This window comes from Halichoerus grypus, chromosome 9 (genome assembly GCF_964656455.1).
Source record: "Halichoerus grypus chromosome 9, mHalGry1.hap1.1, whole genome shotgun sequence".
In the NCBI taxonomy this organism is placed as follows: Eukaryota; Metazoa; Chordata; class Mammalia; order Carnivora; family Phocidae; genus Halichoerus; species Halichoerus grypus.
Genome location: NC_135720.1, coordinates 125520595 through 125541824, shown reverse-complemented (window position 1 = coordinate 125541824; position 21230 = coordinate 125520595). Strand labels below are relative to the sequence as shown.

The window sequence follows — 21230 nt, the reverse complement described above, 5'->3', positions numbered from 1 at the left end:
AATATGAATCATCAGTGTCCACAATCAAATTATTAACTTGTTTCCAATCCAAGCTCTTTGGGCACACTGACAAACCTCCAGAATCTGAAAAGTGGAAAAAACCTACACTGCTGCCTAGGTAATCTGAATGCAGAATTCTTTCAGATCTAGCTAGAACCCAATAAGTAACTAGATTTCAGGTAGTTTAGAAAACATTATCATCAGGCATGCTGCAGTAGCTGCTGCAAATTTTAGCAACTAATAACAGCTACCATGTTTTGAATCCAGCTAAGTGTCAGGGACTATTCTAAGCATTTTACATATACTATATCATTTAATCCTCACAAAGGTGCTATTATCATCATCCCCCATTTTATGAAGAAATTTAAGCAACAAAAATGTGTAACTACTTGCTGAAAGTCACAAATCTACTAGTGACAAAACCAGGAGTTGAATCAGGGCATTGATTCCAGAGCCTGGAATTTTAACCTCCACATATGCTGTGAACACTTGGAACACATTTCCATCCTCAGTTTGCAAACTGTGTTGTATGGCCAGATTTTGTTATATTCAAGAAAGAAGGTATCTGTCTTACTGTATAAAGCTTTGGAGGGTTTTCACTGCCTATTAATGTAAGCCTGGTCTCTAAATTCCAGATTAAGCAAACTAGTTTCACTGTACATTAATTAATCCTACATTCTCTTAAGGTACAAAATGTCTTTCTTAATCACAAGCACACTTATAAAGTCCATTCTTTTGATAATTCAAAAATGAAATATCAATGCCTATACTATTTTTAAATTATAATCTATTAAATTAATACTTACTCAGAGTAATTGAAGGTATCTTCACATTCTCATAGAAAAAATCAGAATTATACATTTGATCCTAAACAGTAAAAACAAAAGAGTTAGTATTCATGAGTAACCAATAATTGACTATTTTAAGATTTGACATGAACCAACAAGAGATTACTATCACTTAAATATTTCTTACAAAAATTTGCGCAATTAAGCAAATACCATTCTACCTCACAAATGACTAGTATTTTATGTCAGAAAACTTTACACTATACCTTCCAAATATTCTGAATTTATTCACGCATGAATTACATGACATATACATCATAAATATATGGTACCTCTTCTTCTTTGGTATAGCCCAGTTTCCTCAATCTGCAAGACACCATGTGCTTTGCTAAAGATGATTTAGGCATGTGATGATTGGAATCATAGGGACATATCACAACTTCATCCTATAAAAAAGAAAGAGAAGCAAAGAAAAAAGAAACATTTGTTTTTTAAAAGATTTATTTATGTGAGAGAGAGAAAGACAGCACATGTGCAGGGCAGAGGGAGAGAATCTCAAGCGAACTCCCTGCTGAGCACGGAACCCAGGTGGGGCTGGACCCCAAGACCCATGAGATCCTGAGCTGAAGTGAAACCAAGAGTCAGACACTTAACCAACTGAGCACCCAGGCACCCCACGGGAACATAATATTCAAATGATTATACCATTAAATGTTTACTACTTGATTAAGTAGTACTATCCATTTATCTCCTCTTCTGGAGGCCTCTTTCCCAGCCCCCTGTGTGATGTATGTGCAAATTAAAACAAAAAAAAACAAAAAACTTCCCTCAATCTCTCTCTCTCCTTTATAGTCCCCTCTCCACCTCTTCAAAGCCCAACACTTTAAAAGATTTGTTTACAAACTACCAGTCAGTAGGTCACTAACAATCTTCTCGCTGAAGAAAATGTGTCAAAACACATGTCAGACTCTTTAAAACATTTGAACTCTTCGAAGGTCACAATCCAATTGCCCATTTCTGTCATCCGGATACAGTCTTCATGTTCTACCTCTCTAGTTCTTCTACTTGGTCTTCTCTCAAGATGTCTTCCTTGTTCTACCTGTACCCCTTTAAATGTTGATGCTTCACATAAGTCAAACCAGTGACCTTTTGCCATTTGATATACACTGACCGGAAAATCTCATGGCTTTAATTTTCACTATAGAGAAAAGGCTCCCCAAATCTAGATCTTTAGACCTTGTTCTCTTTTGAGTACCTTATACAAAAAACCCTAACAATTCAATATAACAAAAATAAATTCATTATATTCATGGTCACCTGACCCCAAACATGTTCCTCTTATGTCTCCCAGTTTCAATAAAAGGTCCCATTTCCTCACACAGAAAATCACCTCTTCTTCCTCGTCATTGACATCTAATCAATTACCCAGTCCTTTTTACTCCTAAGTAACTCTGAAATCCCTCTACATAATCCATCCTCACTGTTACTTCCCCACTTTGGGACATCAGCATCGTTCTCCTGGATTACAACAGCTATTGCCTAACTGCTCTGCTTCCAGACCTGTTGTCCTTCCCATTCTCCACTCTGTGGCTACTCTGAATCCCAGGTCTGCCACTTACTATATGAACTTGGTCAAGGTATTTTACCTTTCTTTGCCTCAGTTTCCTCATCTATAAAATGGGTATAATAGGACTTTTCTCACACAGCTATTGTGAAGATTAAATAAATTATACATGAGTTTATACACATAAAGCAATTCAAACAGGGCCTGGTACATAGCAAGTGTTCAAATGTAATCAATTATTAGTTTATTAAAAGGCAAATAGGATGATATAGTCTGGCTTAAAGTACTACCATGCTTCCCCATTGCCCTCATTTAAAAACAACAACAAAAAAATCCAGATTCTTTAATACGGCTGACACAAGGACCTTTAAGATCTGGATCCTTCCCACCATCAGTCCCCTTCTTCTCTACAGCCTATGCTTGGCTATCTATCCTTAACCACCTTAGGTTTCCTGATCTGGTCACACCCTTTTGTATGGACTTCCCCTACCGCTGATGCTTCACCTAGCTAATTCAGCCACTGTTACCAGCTTAGAATTCACTTTACCCAGGAAACCTCTACTGTCCTACCACAGCCTATAATAAACAGCTATTCCACCCTTCACAGACTTTATCACATTATAATGTAGGCTGATTTCTCTGGATTTCCCCTCAACTACAACCAGACGGCAAGCTCTGTTAGAACCTGTGACTGCTGTTCACTGAACTTCAGTATTAAAACACTCTAGCAGAAAAGTGAGGCTTCGTTAACTATGCGGACTGCACCTATTCCAGGAATGATGGATGTCACGTACCGGGATTTTGAAACTAGTCACTCTCTTGAGTATCAGACGTTGGTTCTGTAACATTTTGATGTATACTCTCAGCTATTTGTCATAATTTTGGAATTTTACAAAGAAGTTTTAGAGAGGCAGCATAGCAATTAAACACAGAGATTCTCAGGAGCCAGAATGCCTAGGTTCAAAATCCCAAGTGCTATTTACGAGCAGTGTGTCCTTGGGCAAATTACCACCTCTGTGGGTTTGTTTTCTCATTTATAAAATGTGGCTAACAGTACTCATTCGGTACTTATAAGTATTAAACGAGGTAACTAAGGTATAGTCAGTGGCATAAGCAAAGTGCCATTTAAGTGTTAATACGAGAAATTTCAGGTTATTACGATGCTGAGCAAACAGTGTTAAGGGCATGGTAGGCCCCACTCGATAGAATTCACAGCTTCAAACACCGCTCTAAACAAATTTTAAAATTTCCATGACGCCGCCTTTAACACAATAAATGTGAACTGTTTGTGTATAAATCAAACATGCCTTAGGTGTCTTCAGGGAATCAGGCATGTAATTTAAACCTGGGAGAAATTATTACAGCGTGATGAACCCAGAAAGAGCATTAGAGATCATGAATTATCCCACACTGAAGCGCTTCTCTTCCTCCCATCCCCCCAAATGAACAAACCAAAAAAATCAGGATTGTTCATTCTAATACACCTACCTACATTTTTTTTTTTTTTAAGATTTTATTTATTTGACAGAGAGAAAGACAGCTAGAGAGGGAACTCAAGCATGGGGAGTGGGAGAGGGAGAAGCGGGCTTCCCACTGAGCAGGGAGCCCGATGCGGGGCTCGATCCCAGGACCGCGGGATCATGACCTGAGCTGAAGGCAGACGCTTAACGACTGAGCCACCCAGGTGCCCCTACCTACATTTTTTTAAAGCAATTCTAATGTTCAAAAGAGTTGTTAGTCACCATCTCTTAGTGATACCCTCTAATAATCCTAGAATCAATGCTGTCCCCGTCAGAAGTGTAGAATTTTAAGGCAGAAAAGGGAGAACTGAACTCCCAAGCTCTCTTGACGCCGAATCTGGTGCAACTGCTGCATCCATGTGACAGATGACAAAGCAAACGGGCAATACGTCTGCTAGCAGCACTCCGAGGCCGATTCACCTATTTTCTAGATAAACCCCAGACCTGCCACCCCTCCTCACCCACCGCAGTTTTACCTTCTCCTCGAACCGGAGTTCCGCGGAAGGAGCGCCGCACAAGCGGCGGGCGCCGAGCGCTCCGAAGGCCCCCCGCGCGCCCCACCCGAGGCCCGTAGGCGTCAAGGGCGCCCCAGGCCGGGTCCCCGGCGCCCACCACGGCTCTGCAGACGGGCAGGGGCTCCCACGCGGATTCCTCCCCCGCCACAGAAGACCGCAGGCTGAGGGCCCCCAAAAGGACCCGGCGCGCAAGCCCCCATTCACCTCTGCCGCCTCCTCCCCGGGGTCCAGCCGATCCAGGCTCCAGCCCAGGGACGCCGTCACCTCCTCCAGCGTCCGGCAGCAGCTCTCCACGAACCCGCTAAGCTCCTGCTGCAGCCGCCGCCGTTCCTCCACCGGGGGCGGCTCGCCCTCCATGGCCGCGCCCGACCCGCCAGAAGGGAACAGCCGAACTGGCGGCGCCGCGCGCGGGCCTCTGGGAGCTGTGGGCGGGACCAGGCCGCCACGTGACTGGAACCGCCTATAGGGAAAGGCCCGGGAAGGGCGGGAGCTGTCATTTTGAGAGGTGTTCCGGGTGTCTTCCAGGAGTCGCTGCTGGCGCAACTGCTCCCCGGTGCATTTGCGCCTGGGCTTCCCTGAACTGCATTCCCTCCCGCCCCCCCAACTTTTTAAAAAAATGGTTTATATCGCCCTTTCGTCAGCTGCCGCTAAGATGCTCGGTCCTTCCGATGAAGCTAGGCCACGTTGGGATGAGGTGTGCAAACGGGGGCTGGCACCGGCTTCCGGCAGCTCCCGCAGGCCACTTGCCGGCACCGTGGCCTCCACCTCGGAGCTCGCCTGCATCTCCTCGGCCCTCATGCTGCACGACGATGTGGTGGCGGTCACGGAGGAGAAGATCAATGACCTCATTAAATGTTGAACCTTTCTGGCCAGGCTTGTTTGGAAAGGCCCCGGCCAGTGTTAGCATTGGGAGCCTCATCTCAACGTAGGGGCTGGTAGACCTGCCCCAGCGGCTCGCGCTGCACCAGCCAAGGTCCTGCCCGGTCCACCACTGCTGCCGCTGCTGAGAAGAACGTGGAAGCAAAGAAAGAAGAATCCGAGGAGTCTGATGGTGACGTGGGCTTTGGTCTTTTTGACTAAACGCCTTTAAACATGTTCATTAAAAAAGCTGAACTGTTTTTAAAAAATGGTTTATGTCTACAGAAGAGTTTAAAGAGTAGCACAACAAGCATTTGCATAACCATCCTCCAGCTCATTAGTTGTTAACATTTGCCCATGTTTGCTTTCTCTCACTCTCTCCACACATACACATACACACAGAGCCCCACATACTTATTTTTGCAGAATTATTTGAGAGTCAGTTGCAGCTCCTTCAACCCCCAAATATGCCTGTATGCATCTCCTAAGAATAAGAACATTGTCCTACATAACTACCATACATGGTCAAATCTAAGAGAATTCATAATTTCATAATATCTTCCAATGTTCAGTTTATATTCAAATTTCCCCAGTTGTCCCCCAAATTCCTTTCATAGCCATTTCATTAGTTTTTTTCAAACCATGAGCTGTAATCGGCTATCATCTCTTTTAACCTGGAACGTCTCCCCACCGTCTTCAAATTAAGTCACTGAATTTTGTTGGGAGCTGCAGCCAGTTGTCTTGTAGAATGTTCCTCTTTCTAGATTTATCAGATTTTCCCCTTATGATTAGGTTTTGTTCAAGCATTTTTGCAAGGAGATGTGTGTGACTCTTTATTACATCTCATACAGAACACATATCTTTTTTTTTTTTTTTTAAAGATTTTATTTATTTGACAGAGAGAGAGATACAGCGAGAGGAGGAACACAAGCAGGGGGAGCAGGAGAGGGAGAGCAGGCTTCCCGCAGAGCAAGGAGCCCGATGTGGGGCTCGATCCCAGGACCCTGGGACCATGACCTGAGCGGAAGGCAGACGCTTAATGACTGAGCCACCCAGGCGCCCCAGAATACATATCTTAGATTCTCCTTCTATTAGTAATGCTAAATTTGATCATTTGGTAAAGGTAGATGGTTATATCACTCCGCTGTATGACATTTCCCTCTGTGGGATGATACTTTGAGACCATATGAATGTCCTGTTCCCCAAAAAACTCACACAATCCTTCAGTGAATCTGTCATTATGTTAGGAGTTATAAATGATGATTCTCTAATACTGTCATGGCTTCTGTATTTGTTAACTGGCCTTCTTAGCATACCTTCATTTTGTTGTTCACTATGGAATCAAGGGATTTTAAAAATTATTACCGATATAAGGTTTTAAAATTAATTATTACAGAGCACCTGGGTGGCCCAGTCAGTTAAGCATCTGCCTTTGGCTCAGGTCATGATCCTGGGGTCCTGGGATCCAGTCCTGCATCAGGCTCTCTGCTCAGCAGGGAGTTTGCTTCTCCCTCTGCCCCTCCTCCCTGCTCATGCTCTCTCTCTCAAATAAATAAATAAAAACCTTTAAAAAAAAAATTCGTTATTACATACTCCATTACCATCATAATTCTCCTTGATGCTCCAATTGTCCCAAATTTGACCAGTGGAAGCCACTTAAACCACTTTGTGTCTCTATGATGTGTCCCATTAGTCCTTGAGTACTTCCTCTTCCTTGATTAACCCAAGCTTACTTTGTACATTTTCCTATCCAAGCCCTGGAATCAGCCCTTTTAATTTCCCCAAGTGGTTTTAACTCCCAGAACCCAACCCCTCTTATATTATTTATTTTTACTTTTTTCAAGCCTGATGCCAAATCTTTGCTTCCTTTTGTGCTTGTTTCTATCAGATGAAACTGTGGACGGAATTTTTGTGAATAGCTATTTCCACGGGCAGATAGTACAATTCTCTCACAAAAAAAAAAAAAAGGTGATGAGTATAAATAAGCCCAAAAATAGTACCCCCAAAATACAGAAATAGGCCAATAGCTGCAAGCAGCTGTGGGGTAAGGGATGAGTTCTGGTTTAGTTATACTCTGCCCACAACATCCCTACTTTTTATCTGCATTTACGTGGTTAACCCAGCAGCAGTCTAGAAAATGTGAGACTTTTTGGATGTGAAATGATGATTTTCATCGAAAAATACATACATACATAACTTTTCTGTGGAGGCACGCTGCAGGTGAACCAAATCAAAACTAGCCAAGGTCAAGGATGTCCTCTCTCCAGGACACAGCCTATCCCACCTCAGAGCTTAATGACAACTTTGGCAACAGCCTGAAGGTATACTCTTTCAACCTGAAGAACTGCTTTACATTGATGCTTACTAATCTATTTTTTATTTTTTTTAAAGATTTGATTTATTTATTTGACAGAGAAAGAGAGAGAGACTGCACAAGCAGGGGGAGTGGGAGAGGGAGAAGCAGGCTCCCTGCTGAGCAAGGAGCCCGATGTAGGGCTCGATCCCTGGACCCCGGGATCATGACCTGAGCTGAAGGCAGACGCTTAACTGACTGAGCCACCCAGGTGCCCCTTATTAATCTGTTTAATCACCATTCTTCCGGAGAGAACTTCTGACCCATTCTAGATTAGGCCCCTATTATAGGCTGAATTGTGTGTCGTCCCCACCCCCGCCCCAATTCATATATTGGAGCCCTAACCCCCAATGTGACTGTATTTAGAGATAAGGACTATATGGAGGTAACTAAAGTTAAATGAGGTCATAAAGATGGGGCTCTAACGTGATAAAATTAAAGTCCTTCTAAGACAAGGAAGACATACCAGAGCTCCTTCCCTACCCTTTACTGCCTACCATCCAGAAAGAGAGCTTTTACCAGCAGCCAACCTAAGAACACTTCTACCTTGGACTTCTAGCCTCCGCAACTATGAGAAAATGAATTTAAGTCACATGGTCTGTGGCATCTTGTTATGGCAGCCCAAACTGACTGAAACAGTCTCCTAGCTCCAGCATGAAGATCTTCCTTCATTTTGCCCAACACAGCATTTACCACATATTTTTCTCTTCCTTTTCTATTACAAGGGCTATTTTTGTACATGTGTTTCTACCATGGGATTCATAGCTTCTGGAACAATGCGTAGCACACAGAACTCAACACTTAGTGAATGAAGTTAATTATAAGTCCTCCAGCTTGGGAGGGGAGCAAGGAGAAGAAAAGGAGGTAAGACAAGGAAGAAATGAATGCTATTTTCACCCAAAGTCCCAAAAGGCCCCAACAATTTAAGTATTGTCTTACATATGATCTTTTTTGTTCTTCACAATTAGCATCTCATTTGTTTGCCTATCTTCTAATCTATGCTATAAAATGTTTGAGTATATTAATAGATATTGCTGACATACGAAAGTTGTCCCTCTGATTGCTTTATATGTATCTCTTGTCCCCACCCAGGCTGCAAATGTCTTGAAGTCAGGGGGCTTGTAAATTCTGTTGAATCCTCATAGTACCTAGCCTAATACTAGACATAATAAGTATTCAGTAAGGTCATGTTGATTTAATGACAAATGTCTGAATTTCCAAAGTTTCCTTTGATACAAAGAATAGGCTTAGATCTCATTGTCCTTCAACAGAGAGCCAAGAATTCTTCAGGACTCGTTTTTATAGGTTCAAGGACAATTCTTTCCTCTTAGGGGACAAAATGAAACCCCACGTATTTGGAGACTACCCGAATGGAATCTGAGCCACTTCCGATTTTTCTAATGGTATTGTGGTGACTTTTGCCCATGCTCCTTAGAACTTATTGTCCAGAATAAACAAGAACTGGGTATTGACCTGTGGCCTGGACACAGGCTTCTTTCCAAGGACTCTGCATACAATAGGCACTTGAGAAATGTTGGAGAAACTACAAAAGACCAACTTCTAGCAAGAATTCAGGAATAAACTGGTTTGTTTTTTTTTTAATAGTCTTAATAGGTACTTAGTAAACAGAAGGTTTTAGACATATTGTACAATTAACAGAAAGATGCTGATAACTACCTTGTGTGTATAAACATATGAAATCAAAACGCAAAAACTTCAAAAGTCGAAAAGTTTATTGCCAGAATAGCAAACTTCATAAAGACACCATTTTAAAGTACATAGTAAATGACAAGCAAAATAAACAGAAAACTTTGACCAAAGAGAAGCAAAGATTGCTGCTATCACTCACATATAGTCAAATTAATGCCAAACCAAACAGGTGCATGTAAGAGTATATAGGTTACACAATCCACAATCTAAAACTAAAGGAGACTTGTTCCAAAATGTTTGGGTTTGGGGTGGAGTATTCTAGGGAGAATGGGAGAGAGAATTTTCTCCTAATACAGAAAATGGAAATATTTAGATGAGAAACAGAATGATGACTAAAGTATCCATGATCAGCTTAATTTCATCTCCAAGAACAGAAATCTGTATTATAGGCCAAAAGAAGTACACGAATCGATCAAAAATCTAAACATAGAAGGAACAAACTCTAGATTCAATTTGTGCTATCCTTACAACTGATTGTCACTTCATACACACTACATCCAGTGTGTTACATACTTCGGGTGAGCTAAGAAGATAAAAAGCCAGAACAGCCTTTACTATTTGATTTCAACTAAAGTTATGTCTTCTTAATCATAGAAAGCTCTATCACTATACTATAAGCACTAGGTTTTCTTTTAGTAAAGTATTTAGTAAAGTGAAAATTCACATAAATGAAGCCAAGGAAATAGCAACTAACTGACTACTAGTGCCCAATAGAGCTACTGCTAAAGGAGTAGGTGTAAGAGTAGGAAGAATTCCCCGTTGCATCAAAGCTTCCTCTCCGGGACCCACTGCGGGAACCAGAGCGAGAGCCGGAGCGGGATCCAGAGCGAGAGCCGGAGCGGGATCCTGAGCGGGAGCCTGGGGCAGAAGACATGTTATAAGGGCTAGGCAAGCCCTTAGATGAAACAGAGGCGGCCTCCAGAAGGCGAAGGCCGGTGATATCTTCCACCATGGAGCGATTCATGGCATCCTTATAGGATATTTTTAATTTGGTTTTGGGGCAGGTCAGGATTTTGGCATAGCTGCTGGTGTCTTGCAGCCTCTGAGCCGCTCTGCCGTCGATGAACCCCTTCCTGATGGCTTCTTCCGTGCTTATCCTCCCATGCACTTCTGGGTCAACAAGGCCTCCAGTGAGGTACTGGAACTCCAGGAAGCGCTGACCTGCCTCGTAGGGGAGCCATTTTTCTTTTACTGCCTCTGCTGCTGACATCTTCTTCTTTCCCTTCACGCCTTCAAAGCCAATGAAGGCTTTCTGGGCGGGCTTCAGCCTGGTGGCCATATCTTGGTCAATCAGACCCTGGGAGACTGCGTCCTGAAGTGACAGCTTCTGACCGCTGGTTGGGTGGATGATGCCGCCCGTGCAGGCCTGAGCCTCCAGAAGCCTCTGACCAGTGATGCTATCGACAATGCCCCGCTCTATTCCTTCCGTAATGGAGATCTTCTCTAGGTTTTCTGTGTCAAAGATGGCTGCAATGGGGCTCGATTCTTCCAGGGGGTCAGACAGAGAGCTGCTCCTGATGGTTATGTTCCTGACACTGGAGATGGCAGAAGTCTTACTTACTGACTCGTGTCGCGAGTTGTTAAACACATCATCACTGACACCGCCCCCTATACCACTGCTGTTGCCGCCAACACCGTTTTTCAAGGAGATCATATCAGCAAACTGAGTGAGGCTGAGGCTGCCGGATCGGTACTGATCAAAGAACTTCCTGTCAATGAGGCCCTTGTCAACAGCGTCTTGAATATCATACTGACTGCCTGTCTTCCTATCTACCAGGACCACCCTGGTGGAGCCATCGGACCCAGTGATGGTTATTTCTTCCCACTCACACTCCTGCTCACACAGTTCTCTGAAGGTTTCATAATCTATCAGGCCCTTCTTGTAGGCCTCCTGAACAGACATCTCCTTGTTGGTTTCTGGGTCAACGATGACCACTCTACGCTTCCTGAGAGTATTCTTTTGTGATGTCTGCACCTCCTTCTTCTTTTCTTTCAGGGGCAGAAGACAGAGCCCTGTCTCCTCATCTTTGATACATCTTTCTTTTAGTTGCAGATAGGTAAGATTTTCTTCTGTGTTGGGGTCAAAAAATCCTTTTGTATCGTCACTCGGATCTGAGAGAATCTCACTGAGCTCCTCATTAAAGTAGCCCCTCTTGTAGGCCATGTCAACTGGCAAACGATGGCTCTCCTTCGGGTCGATGATCCCGCCCGTCGCGATCTGTGCTTCCAATAAACGAATGCCATGGCCCTTTTCAATGAGTTCCTTGTTCATGGCTTGGAACAAAGAGATGATGTTTCCTGTTTCAGGATCATTATACCCGGTGACCGCTCGTTCTGCAGACAGGAGCTTCTCTTTGAACTCAATGCCCACCAGGCCTCTTTTGTAGGCTTCCTCCACCGGTAACCTCAAGTTGCTAACAGGATCCACTATAAAGCCAGTGGCTGCTTGGGCTTCCAGCAACTCCAGAGCAGTACCAGGTCGGACCAAGCCTATTTTCATGGCCTCATAAATGCCAAGCTTCTGCTTCGTGGTCTCATTGTATATGCCTGCTATGCAACTTGAACCCTGAAGGAAGTCTTTAATTCTCTCGCCAACCTCGTCATAAGAAATCTGACCTGATTCCAGTTCATTTACAGTGGATGGTCTCAATATACCAGAATCTACCAGCTCAGAAACGGTCACCTGTTGTCTGATTCCTTGGAAGGACATACTTCTCTTCTGCACCGACAGCAAGAGCAGACCAGTGTGTGGTTCGATTCTGCACCGTTCCCTCAGTTGCATGTAACTGACTTTCTTTTTGGTGACTGGATCCACAAAGTTTTTCTGACTATCTCGGGGATCATTCAGGGACCGATACAAATCTCTGTCAATCAGCCCACGGGCCAACGCTACATCTTTTGGCAAAAAGACGCTATTCACGGGGTCCACCACACCCCCTGATGCAATCTGGGCCTCCAGCAGGCGCATTCCGGTTTCTCTGTCGATCAGATTTTTCTTGATGGCTTCTGAAACCGAGACCGTCTTGCCCAAAAACGGATCGTCAAAACCAGTGACAGCTTTCTCTGCAGTGTATATCTGCTGACGGTCATCGAAGTCGATGAGGTCCCGAGCGATTGCATTGTCCACAGTCAGCTTCTCATTCCTGTGGGGGTCGATTATACCGCCTGTAGCTGCCTGGGCCTCCAGGAGCATGACTGTGGATTCTGGGGTGATTAGTTTCTTTCTCTTGGCCTCCACCAGAGAGTACTTCTCCTTGGGGGAAGCAGATGCCCCAGCAATAGCTCCTGCACCCCGAAGGAAAGGCTGGATTTCAGAGGCAACTTCTTCCACTGACTTTTTCCCCTTCAACAGTTTGTCCAAGGTTGTTTTGTCAATCAGCTGGCACTCGTAGAGCTGCATGGCCGTCACCTTCTTCCTCAGTCCATCGAACACCAGCTTGGAGGAGTCAACGGTCCACTCGTACTCAGTCTGGGTCTCCCGATGGGCCCCGTAGGGGCGCTGCTTGAGCTTGTCGATTTCCCTCTGAAGGCGGGAGCGCTCTGTTTCCAACTGCGACTGCGTCTCCCGGGTGGAATCCTCCAATTTGCGCCTGTACCGCTCCTCGATCCTCTTGATCTCTGCCTGCAGTCTCTCGATCTCGCTCCTGAAGCTGTTCTTCTCTCTCTCGCTCTTTTCTCTCTCCGACTCGATCTTCCTAATGGTCTCTTCCTTGCGGGAATACTGGGTTTTCCACTGATTGAGGTCATTCTGGATTTGCTGTTTCTCACACTCCAGGCGTTGTTTCAGCCTGCTTTCCGCCTCCAGCGTTGTCTTCAGGCGAGTGAGCTCGTCCTCCAGCCTCTGCAGCCTGCTCTTGTCCTGCTCCAGAACTTTGATCTTCACCAGAAGGCTCTCTCTTTCCTGCACCACCTGAGTGCATTGGTTCTTTGATTCCTGAATCCTGTTAGATGCCTGGAATTTAAAAAGAAAGAAATGGGAAGAAATAATGTTTTGATTGTATCATATGGCGATCATAATTCAATCTCTTCTCCTACATTAAAAAAAAAAAAACTTATTTGCCCTTCCTCTGTGTTCCTTTGCTATGCTGCTATTTTATCTTATAAATTCATGAAAAGAAATTCCGTAGATATATGTTGCCACTTTGATAAATGGCTTCATACTTACTTTTTTTTTTTTTTTTTAGAAGGAACTAGGAGAAGTTGTAGACCTCTCTTGTTCTTAACAGGAATTATGGTTCGAAAAAAGATGGGGAGTTTTGTCCCCCTGCTACACCTACATCCCACCTGTTATAACTATACTAACATGTTTAATAAAGCAAAATAAATCTGTGGACATATACGCACCCCACACCCAGCCCCACACACAAATACACAAATACACCCCACACAAATATTGTCTACAGAAGTCAAATGTATTAGAACTTCAAGAAGGCATTTTTAAATTAGGGGTTAAAAGAAGAAAAGGCAAACAAAAAGAAACATATGAGGGTCATGATCAAAAGAGAATAGAATAATGCATGCAGAAAAATCATGTAAGCAAGAAAGAAAAAGTGATTTTAAAATTGCATAGAAAACCCCTTTAATAAGGCTTTTATTTAGAAAAATTTCTGTGAAAAGTGCAGGTCAGAACTCACTAAGCAAGAGCTATCTTCTAGAAAATAGAGTGGAACATTCAGAAGACAAACTCTGAGCTGTTGTACCCCTGCTGATGTTCGAAAAGCCTGGCCAGACAGAGGTTCCACACAGACTGGCATCGACGCAGGGAGAGAACAGAAGGGCAAACAGCACTGAGATCACTTTAAAGCAGTGGCCTGGGTTACGACAGATAGCAGTACAGCAATAAACAGAAAAAGCGGAGTGTCTGCGAGCAGCCAATCCCAGGAGCAGAGCACAGCCGAGATGAGATGAAAGTGGAGTGAATGATTTCAAAGACAGTGAAGCTGTGATCAAATATTTGTGAATACCTCTAAAGCCTGCTTTTGGAATTTCTCAATTTCCTGTCTCAAATTTTCCCTCTCTCTCTGTAAATCATTAATCAGCCCCTGCAGTTCCATGGTCCGGTTGTTGCTGATCTGCAGCTGGCTCCTGAGTTCAGAGATGGTCGTGTTTTTGTCACTATCCGCCTCACTCCGGCTCCTCCTGAGGTCGTCGTACTCCAGCCTCAGGTTCCGAAGCTCTTCCTCCAGCATCAAGTGCTCCTTGGTCAGGTTCTCTGTGAGGCACTGCAGCCTCTCGATTTCGATTTTGCTTTCATTCAAGCTTCTGCTCTTATCCTCTATCGCCTTCTGGAAATGCTCGTTCCTCAGGTGCGCTTGTTTGACACTTTCCTGCTCCTGAAGCAACTGCCGCCTCAGGGCCTCGACCTCGGAGGAGAGCCTTCTGAGCTCCTCCTGGGTCCTCTGCTTGTCCCTCAGGTGGCTGTCCAGCACTTCCCTCTGCTGCCGGAGGTCGTCCTCACTGCGTTTCTTGACGATGGACGCCTGCTCCAGCTGCTGGGTCAGGCTGGTGATTTTTATCGCCTGCTCCTTCAGAGACCTCCTCATGCCTTCCAGCTCATCCTCCAGCTTCTTCCTTTTCGACGAGTCTTCTGAGGCGGCCCTCCTCAGCCGGCTCAGCTCCTCTTCCACCTTCTGCTTCTGCAGCTGCAGGTCCTTCAGAGAGCTCTGGAACCGCGCAATGTCCTGGTCCCTCACGGTCCTCTCCTGGGAGACCCTCTCGTAGTCGAGCCTCAGGCGTGTGAGCTCTTGCTCCTGAACCTTCAGCTTGCCGATCATCTCGGTCGCACTGCTGTTCGCTTTCTGCAGCTCATACTGGGCCCTTTGCAACTTCGCGTTCTCCTCTTCCAGGCACTTCCGCGCGCTGCTTTCCGTCTCTATCAGTTGCTTTAACCTTTCTATCTCCTTGTTTTTGTCCTGGATCGTCTTGGCAGCATCGTCCAATGACTGCTTGTATCGCACGCTCTCCTCGGTGCGCATCTGAGTGACCTGCCTCAGCTCGATCTCCAGCTGCTGTTTCCTCTGCGACACCTCGGTGCCGGTGGCCTTCTGCTGCTGGGCGTTTTCCTCCACCCTCCTGAGAGTCTCCGCGGTCTGGGCCAACGTGTTCTTCAGCCGCTTTACTTCCTCACACAGGCTCCGGTTTTCCCTGGTGAGGTTGTCGATCTGGGCTCGGTAGCCACTGGTGTCCTCTTCCTTCTGCATGGTGAGCTGGTGGATGGTTGTCTTGGTGACGTTGATCTCCGTCTCGAACTGGTTCTTTAAGCTAATGATTTCCTCATCGTAATTGTTTCTTACCTTAGCCAGTTCATTCTCATATTCCCAGCGGCGCTTGGCCTCCTCCTGAAACTCAGCTTTGAGTCTCTCTATCTCCTTGTTTTTGTCCTGAATGGTCTTTGCAGCCTCCTCCAGGGACTGCTTGTGTCTTGCGTTGTCCTCGGAGCGCTGCTGGATGACCTGCTTCAGCTCGATCTCCAGATGTTGCTTCTTTTGCAGCATCTCCGAGCCACAGGCCTTCTGCTGCAGGGCATCTTCCTCGGCCCGCCGCCGCTGCTCGGTGGTCTGCAGGATGCTGTCATTGAGCCTGACGATTTCATCCTTCAGGTCTCGATTTTCCCTCGAGAGGCGGTCAAGCTGGTTTCTCAGATTTTTGGAATCATCCTCTTTCTGCATGGATATCTCCTTGATGGTGGTCTTCGTAATGTTAATCTCTGTTTCATACTTGTTCCTTAAATTACTCATCTCCTCATTATAGTGGTTTCTTACCTTTGCCAGCTCATTTTCATATTCTCTCTTCCGGGCGCCCTCCTCCTGCAGAAGAACCCTCAACCTTTCTATCTCGTACTCCTTCTCCTTGATGGCCTTCTCAGACTCCATTTTCTGCCAGCCAAGGCTCTCCTTCTCACACTGCCTGGCCTTCTGCAGCTGGTCATAGTCACTCTTCTGTTGGTCAAACCTGTCTTCCACGGCCTTCCTCCTCCGCTTCTCATCTTCGATCTCGTAAGTCAGCCGGGTGATCTTCTCGTTGAGTTCTTTTATTTGGCCATAGCACTTGTCCAGGTTTTGCTTCGCTGACTTCCCATCCAGCTCCGCCTGCCTCTTGAGCTCCTCCAGGCTCACGAGCTTGGCTTTGAACTGGGAACATTCCGCCTGGTATTTCTGCAGGTTCTGATCCAGGAATTTGTTCTTGTTGCAGTTTTCAGAATTGGCATCCCGGGCCAGTCTGAGCTCCTCTTCCAAAACTTCAATCTTGGTATTTTTCAGCTGGGGAAGCAAAAGCAGAAATTAGGTTGAAAGAAAAACATTTCACATTGTAAGCCCATCATGTGGTCTCATTTCTCTTTACACGCCTGCATACGTGCGTGCACACACCACACACACACACACACACACACACACGCAGAAGCACACATATAGAGTGATATGAGGGGAAAGCTACTAGACAAGAACGCATGCTATCTGTGTTCTCGTCACAATTCTTCCATCAACTATCTGTACGATCTTAGCAACTGATAGAACACCTTTGAGTTTCCCTTGCCTCGTCTGTAAATGAGGCAATTTCTTCCAAGATCAAAAGCTTGAGATTTCATGAATTATGTTTCCTTTATTTCAAGGTAGGAAGTTTCCATATAAACTCAATGCGTGTATTAGAAATGAGGAGTAAATGAAACAATTATTCAACATAAAACAATCCAAATCCAGCCAGTCCAGGATGTTCTCTTCCTTAATTTAACACACACACAAACAAATAAAGCAAATCACTTGACCAAACGATAAAGGAAATTACTGGGGTTTTTTTGTAAGGTAAAGTAGCTAGAATTTTGTAAATATTACCTAACTCCATTCAGAGCAGTGTCCTGGATCACAGAACTAATACCTGACTTATGAACAAACTATATACCAGTGAGTATGTCCAAATCCAGGTTATAACAAGGCAATAACAATAATAAGGTTCTATTCCATTTTCTTTTCTGATCCTCCAAGGAAATAAAGTAAATAAATTACCTTCAGATCTTCCAAACTCTTCAGCATCTCACTTAAGAATCTATAATAGTCTCCAGACCTTGTAAGTAGTTCTATGTACCGAGCGTGCATATCAGCAGCCTTGCAAAAGAAGGAGTGAAAGAAATTATAATTTAAAATTGAAAAGATAATTTAAAGAGTGAACTCCCTTCATTCATGTGTGCTTATTCCAAAATCTAGAAGTACAACAAAGCAAAGGGCTGATAACATTGTATTCCAACCTCATGACTCTAGGGTGTTTCTCCTAAGCCATCCGAAAGGTGATGTTCTCTGACATCTTTGGGAAGAAGCTGTCTTTTAAAAATCTACTAGACACTTTCCACTTGTTAAAAGCCTCCCTCATTAAACCTAGACTTTAAGCCCAGTTTCTGCAAAGATTCTAGCATAGAAACACTAGATACAGACTTCCACTGACCATTTCCTAAAATGCATCGGGTATTGATGGCTCACGCTAAGGGAGCATAACCTGCTATTAAACCTGTTTTGAGTAGGTACCCTGTAACAAGGGGTGCATTCAGGGTCTGCGGGGAAGACAGGAAGGGCACAGGGAAAAGAGAAGATGCAGGAGGGGCAACTAAGAAACATGTAATGACATATTTACCTCTTGCAGAATCACCCCAGAGGGAGACTGCACCATGGTTCTCTTGATAGGTATGTTCAGGAGAGTCTCCAGGCCTGAGGTGTATGATGCAAGCTGGAGTTCATAATCCTGCCGAATAAAAAAGTTTAAGATAAACCTACCTAACGGGCTTAAAAGAGTCACTGACAGCTACAATTCCACGGTTTTAAATCATCAAGCTGTATTTCTAATGACCAACCCCAAAGGTTGTCATGTACTGATGGTGTCCAAGTAGCGAATATATTACATTATTAAACCAAGTAGTACATCTTTATATACCAAATGAAGATTTTTGCACATACTACCAGTGTAAAGAATGAAGACCAGCTCATTCCTATAGATACTGCCAATGTGCAATGAATTCAGGTTAACGGATGACAAACTTTCTACGGTCTGTTCAGGAAAGAATACATAAAGCCATAATTGCTATCCTCAAGAAGTTTATAGTCTTTGGGGCACCTGGGTGGCTCAGTCGGTTAAATATTTGACTCTTGATTTTGGCTCAGGTTATGAGATTGAGCCCCACATCAGGCTCTGTGCTCAGTCTGGAGTCTACTCAGGATTCTCTTTCTCCCTCTCCCTCTGCCCTTCCCCCTGCTCATGCACGTGCATGCGCATGCGCTCTCTCTCTCTAAAAAAATAAAAAAATAAAAAATCTTTAAAATTTAAAAAAAGAGGTGTGTGCTCTTTAAAGTAAATCAGAAAATAATGCAGTTAATAATAGAGATTTTTAAAATCTGGAACACTTCACAAATTTGCATGTCATCCTTGTGCAAGAGCCATGCTAATATTCTCTGTATCATTCCAATTTCAGTACATGTGCTGCTGAAGGGAGCACAGTTAATATTTATTCTTGATGAAATGCCAACATTCAGGGCGCCTGGGTGGCTCAGATGGTTAAGCGTCTGCCTTCGGCTCAGGTCATGATCTCAGGGTCCTGGGATCAAGCCCCGCGTCAGGCTCCCTGCTCAGTGGGAAGCCTGCTTCTTCCTCTCCCTCTACTGCTCCCTCTGCTTGTGCTCTCTCACTCTCTCTGTCGAATAAATAAATAAAATTAAAAAAAAAAAAAAGAAATACCAACATTCTTTGTCGAAGCTAACATACCTTAATCGAATTTGCACAAAGTTCGGCAATTTTTTGAACTTCTTCTGATTTGTCTCGTTTGCCACATATTTCATTGTGTAAGTTCTATATAAAAAATAAAGTATTTATAAACATCAAAGTATATAAATAATTTTACATAAATGTTATTTCACTGTCGAACAACTGTTTTTCCTCAGTTTATTTCTCCATTCAGTGACCTCACAGTTAAACCTTAGGAGATGAGCATGTTTTCTCCTCAGAAAAGAGAAGCACGAAATCTTCAACTTTTTTTCTCTAAGAGGAAACTTTCTAATCTGTGCTCTTTTCTGATCCTAACACCTCAATTTATAAAGATACTTTGCTACAATATTACATTATTTCTAGTTCATAATTGATTTCTTTGTAAGTATCTCAATTGTTTTTTTTTTCCTCCGGGCCTTCTGCAAGCATTCACAAAATGAACTAGTAATATTAAATATTGTTTCGAACCTAGGTACTGCTATGAAAACCAGAGGAAAATACAGCCAGTTATCTAACACACCTAGCGTTATCTGAGGGAATGACCAATTGGCTTGTACCTTCTGCTCATTCAAAAATCGCATGACTGTGTTGGAGTCACCAAACTTCATGGATTCTAAGGAATCCTGGCGGCGTTTGGCATCATAGAGCCACTTGCAGAAAGCCTGATAGTTATCACGGTAATTCCTCAGTTGCTTAATTTGTTTCTCCAAGTCCCACAGTCTGGAGAAAACAGGATAAAATTGTTAAAGCAGTGCCACTGTTCCTGAAAGCATTTAACAGAGTTATCACATGACATCACACAGTATCACCCAGTAATTCTACCTGCTGCATGTTCAAGAGACCTGAAAACACGCACCCATACAAAAAGTTCTACATGAATGTTCCTAGGGACATCTTTCATGATAGCCAAAAAATCATCAACGGATGAAGGAATAAATAAAATGTGGTATAGCCATATGGTAGAATATGATTCAATCATAAAAAGGAATGAAGGACTGATACATGCTACACTAGGGAGTAACCTTGAAAACATTATGCTGAGTGGGAAAAACAGTCACAAAGGACCACACATTGTCTGATTCCATTCATGTGAAATGTCCAGAAGAGGCAAATCTACAGAGACATAGGGAAGACAGGCAGTTGCTTGGGGCCAGAGGGTTGGGAGGTAATGGGGAGTGACTGGTAATGGGAACGGGGCTTTTTTTGTAGGGTAAAGAAAATGTTGTAGATGTCAATTGTGGTGATGGTTACACCTTTCTGATACACTAAAATCCACTGGACTGTATACTGCCAATGGGTGAATTGTATGACACGTGAATTAGTTACCAATAAAGACGTTTGTTTGGTTCGTTTTGATCAATAAAGATGTTTTCAAAAAAGGAGTTACTAAAAGGAACCACATCAAAATTCTGGATACTTTTTAACCTTCATTTGGAATAAGGCATTTCTTTTGTATAAGATGTAATTTTCTTACATTTCAGAAGAACACTCACTCAAAGCATCTACTCCTTCCAACAGTCCTAACAAGAGTTTATAGGGCCCAAAAGAGACTGAGCAATGGCTTCCGCTTTTTCCTAAGAGCCTGGAGAGCACCTGATATGGGTTGATTCAAGCTGGTCTATTGTGATTTAGCTACTTCCCATTGCCAACAAAGCTACCTCCAGGCAGTCCAAGAACAGAGAGCCCCTTGTGCCTACCTTAGACACCAAACCAAACCACTACTTTTACAGTGATTATTTCAAGTGACATTATCTTGGAACAACCAAATGGGAAGAAAGCAGGGAAAGAGGTTGGCACACCTGTAGTCTATCTGTTTATCTATTTTTTGCCAGCGGTCTGTCAGCTGTGCGACTTTGTCACTGAACTTGCCCAGGTCCAGGTCATAGAGTGGATACTGCTGTGAGGTCTGGGAGTGGATCTGCTGGGCTTTCTGCAGCTCTGTCTTCATGGTGGCCAACAAGGACTTCTTCAAGTTCAAGTCATTTTTGATTTTCTGTCACAGGAGAAAGAAAAGAGTACAAATTAATCTCTTGGAATACTTGCATTTTTAAGTGATAATCAATCCAGGAAGATGTATTTACTGATTGCATTTTCCAATATTTATGTCCATGATCTAGTTCCTTATGCTACCCCGTTAATAAAAGATTCGGTGTGAGAAATTCATTTGTTTGCGAAATGCTG

General features: G+C 43.8%; 2 protein-coding genes, 1 non-coding gene and 1 pseudogene across 6 annotated transcripts in view; 1 reads left to right on the top strand and 3 right to left on the bottom strand.

Moving 5' to 3' along the window:
• Positions 1–4805, bottom strand: part of SNRNP48 (small nuclear ribonucleoprotein U11/U12 subunit 48) — a 49949-nt gene extending 45144 nt beyond the window's left edge. For all 3 annotated transcript variants that reach the window (XM_036085137.2, XM_036085135.2, XM_036085134.2), the window contains exons 1-3: positions 4592–4805; positions 1121–1234; positions 807–867 (exon numbers count right to left, since the gene is read on the bottom strand). In XM_036085137.2, coding sequence (XP_035941030.1) covers positions 807–867; positions 1121–1234; positions 4592–4744 — 328 coding nt within the window. In that variant the 5' untranslated portion in view covers positions 4745–4805. The remainder of the gene's footprint in view (positions 1–806; positions 868–1120; positions 1235–4591) is intronic.
• A 223-nt stretch (positions 4806–5028) lies between these two features.
• Positions 5029–5563, top strand: LOC118531212 (large ribosomal subunit protein P1 pseudogene; annotated as a pseudogene).
• Positions 5564–9313: 3750 nt separating this feature from the next.
• The window catches only part of DSP (desmoplakin), a 45060-nt gene continuing 33143 nt past the window's right edge, over positions 9314–21230 (bottom strand). Inside the window, exons 18-24 of one of the 2 annotated variants that reach the window (XM_036085131.2) lie at positions 20849–21042; positions 19607–19769; positions 19050–19133; positions 17928–18035; positions 17309–17407; positions 14273–16567; positions 9314–13260 (exon numbers count right to left, since the gene is read on the bottom strand). In XM_036085131.2, coding sequence (XP_035941024.1) covers positions 10009–13260; positions 14273–16567; positions 17309–17407; positions 17928–18035; positions 19050–19133; positions 19607–19769; positions 20849–21042 — 6195 coding nt within the window. In that variant the 3' untranslated portion in view covers positions 9314–10008. The remainder of the gene's footprint in view (positions 13261–14272; positions 16568–17308; positions 17408–17927; positions 18036–19049; positions 19134–19606; positions 19770–20848; positions 21043–21230) is intronic. The other variant, XM_036085132.2, reaches the window with a different exon arrangement.
• LOC118531213 (U6 spliceosomal RNA) lies at positions 18677–18783 on the bottom strand. The gene has a single exon (XR_004915057.1). It is a non-coding gene; the product is annotated as a U6 spliceosomal RNA (small nuclear RNA).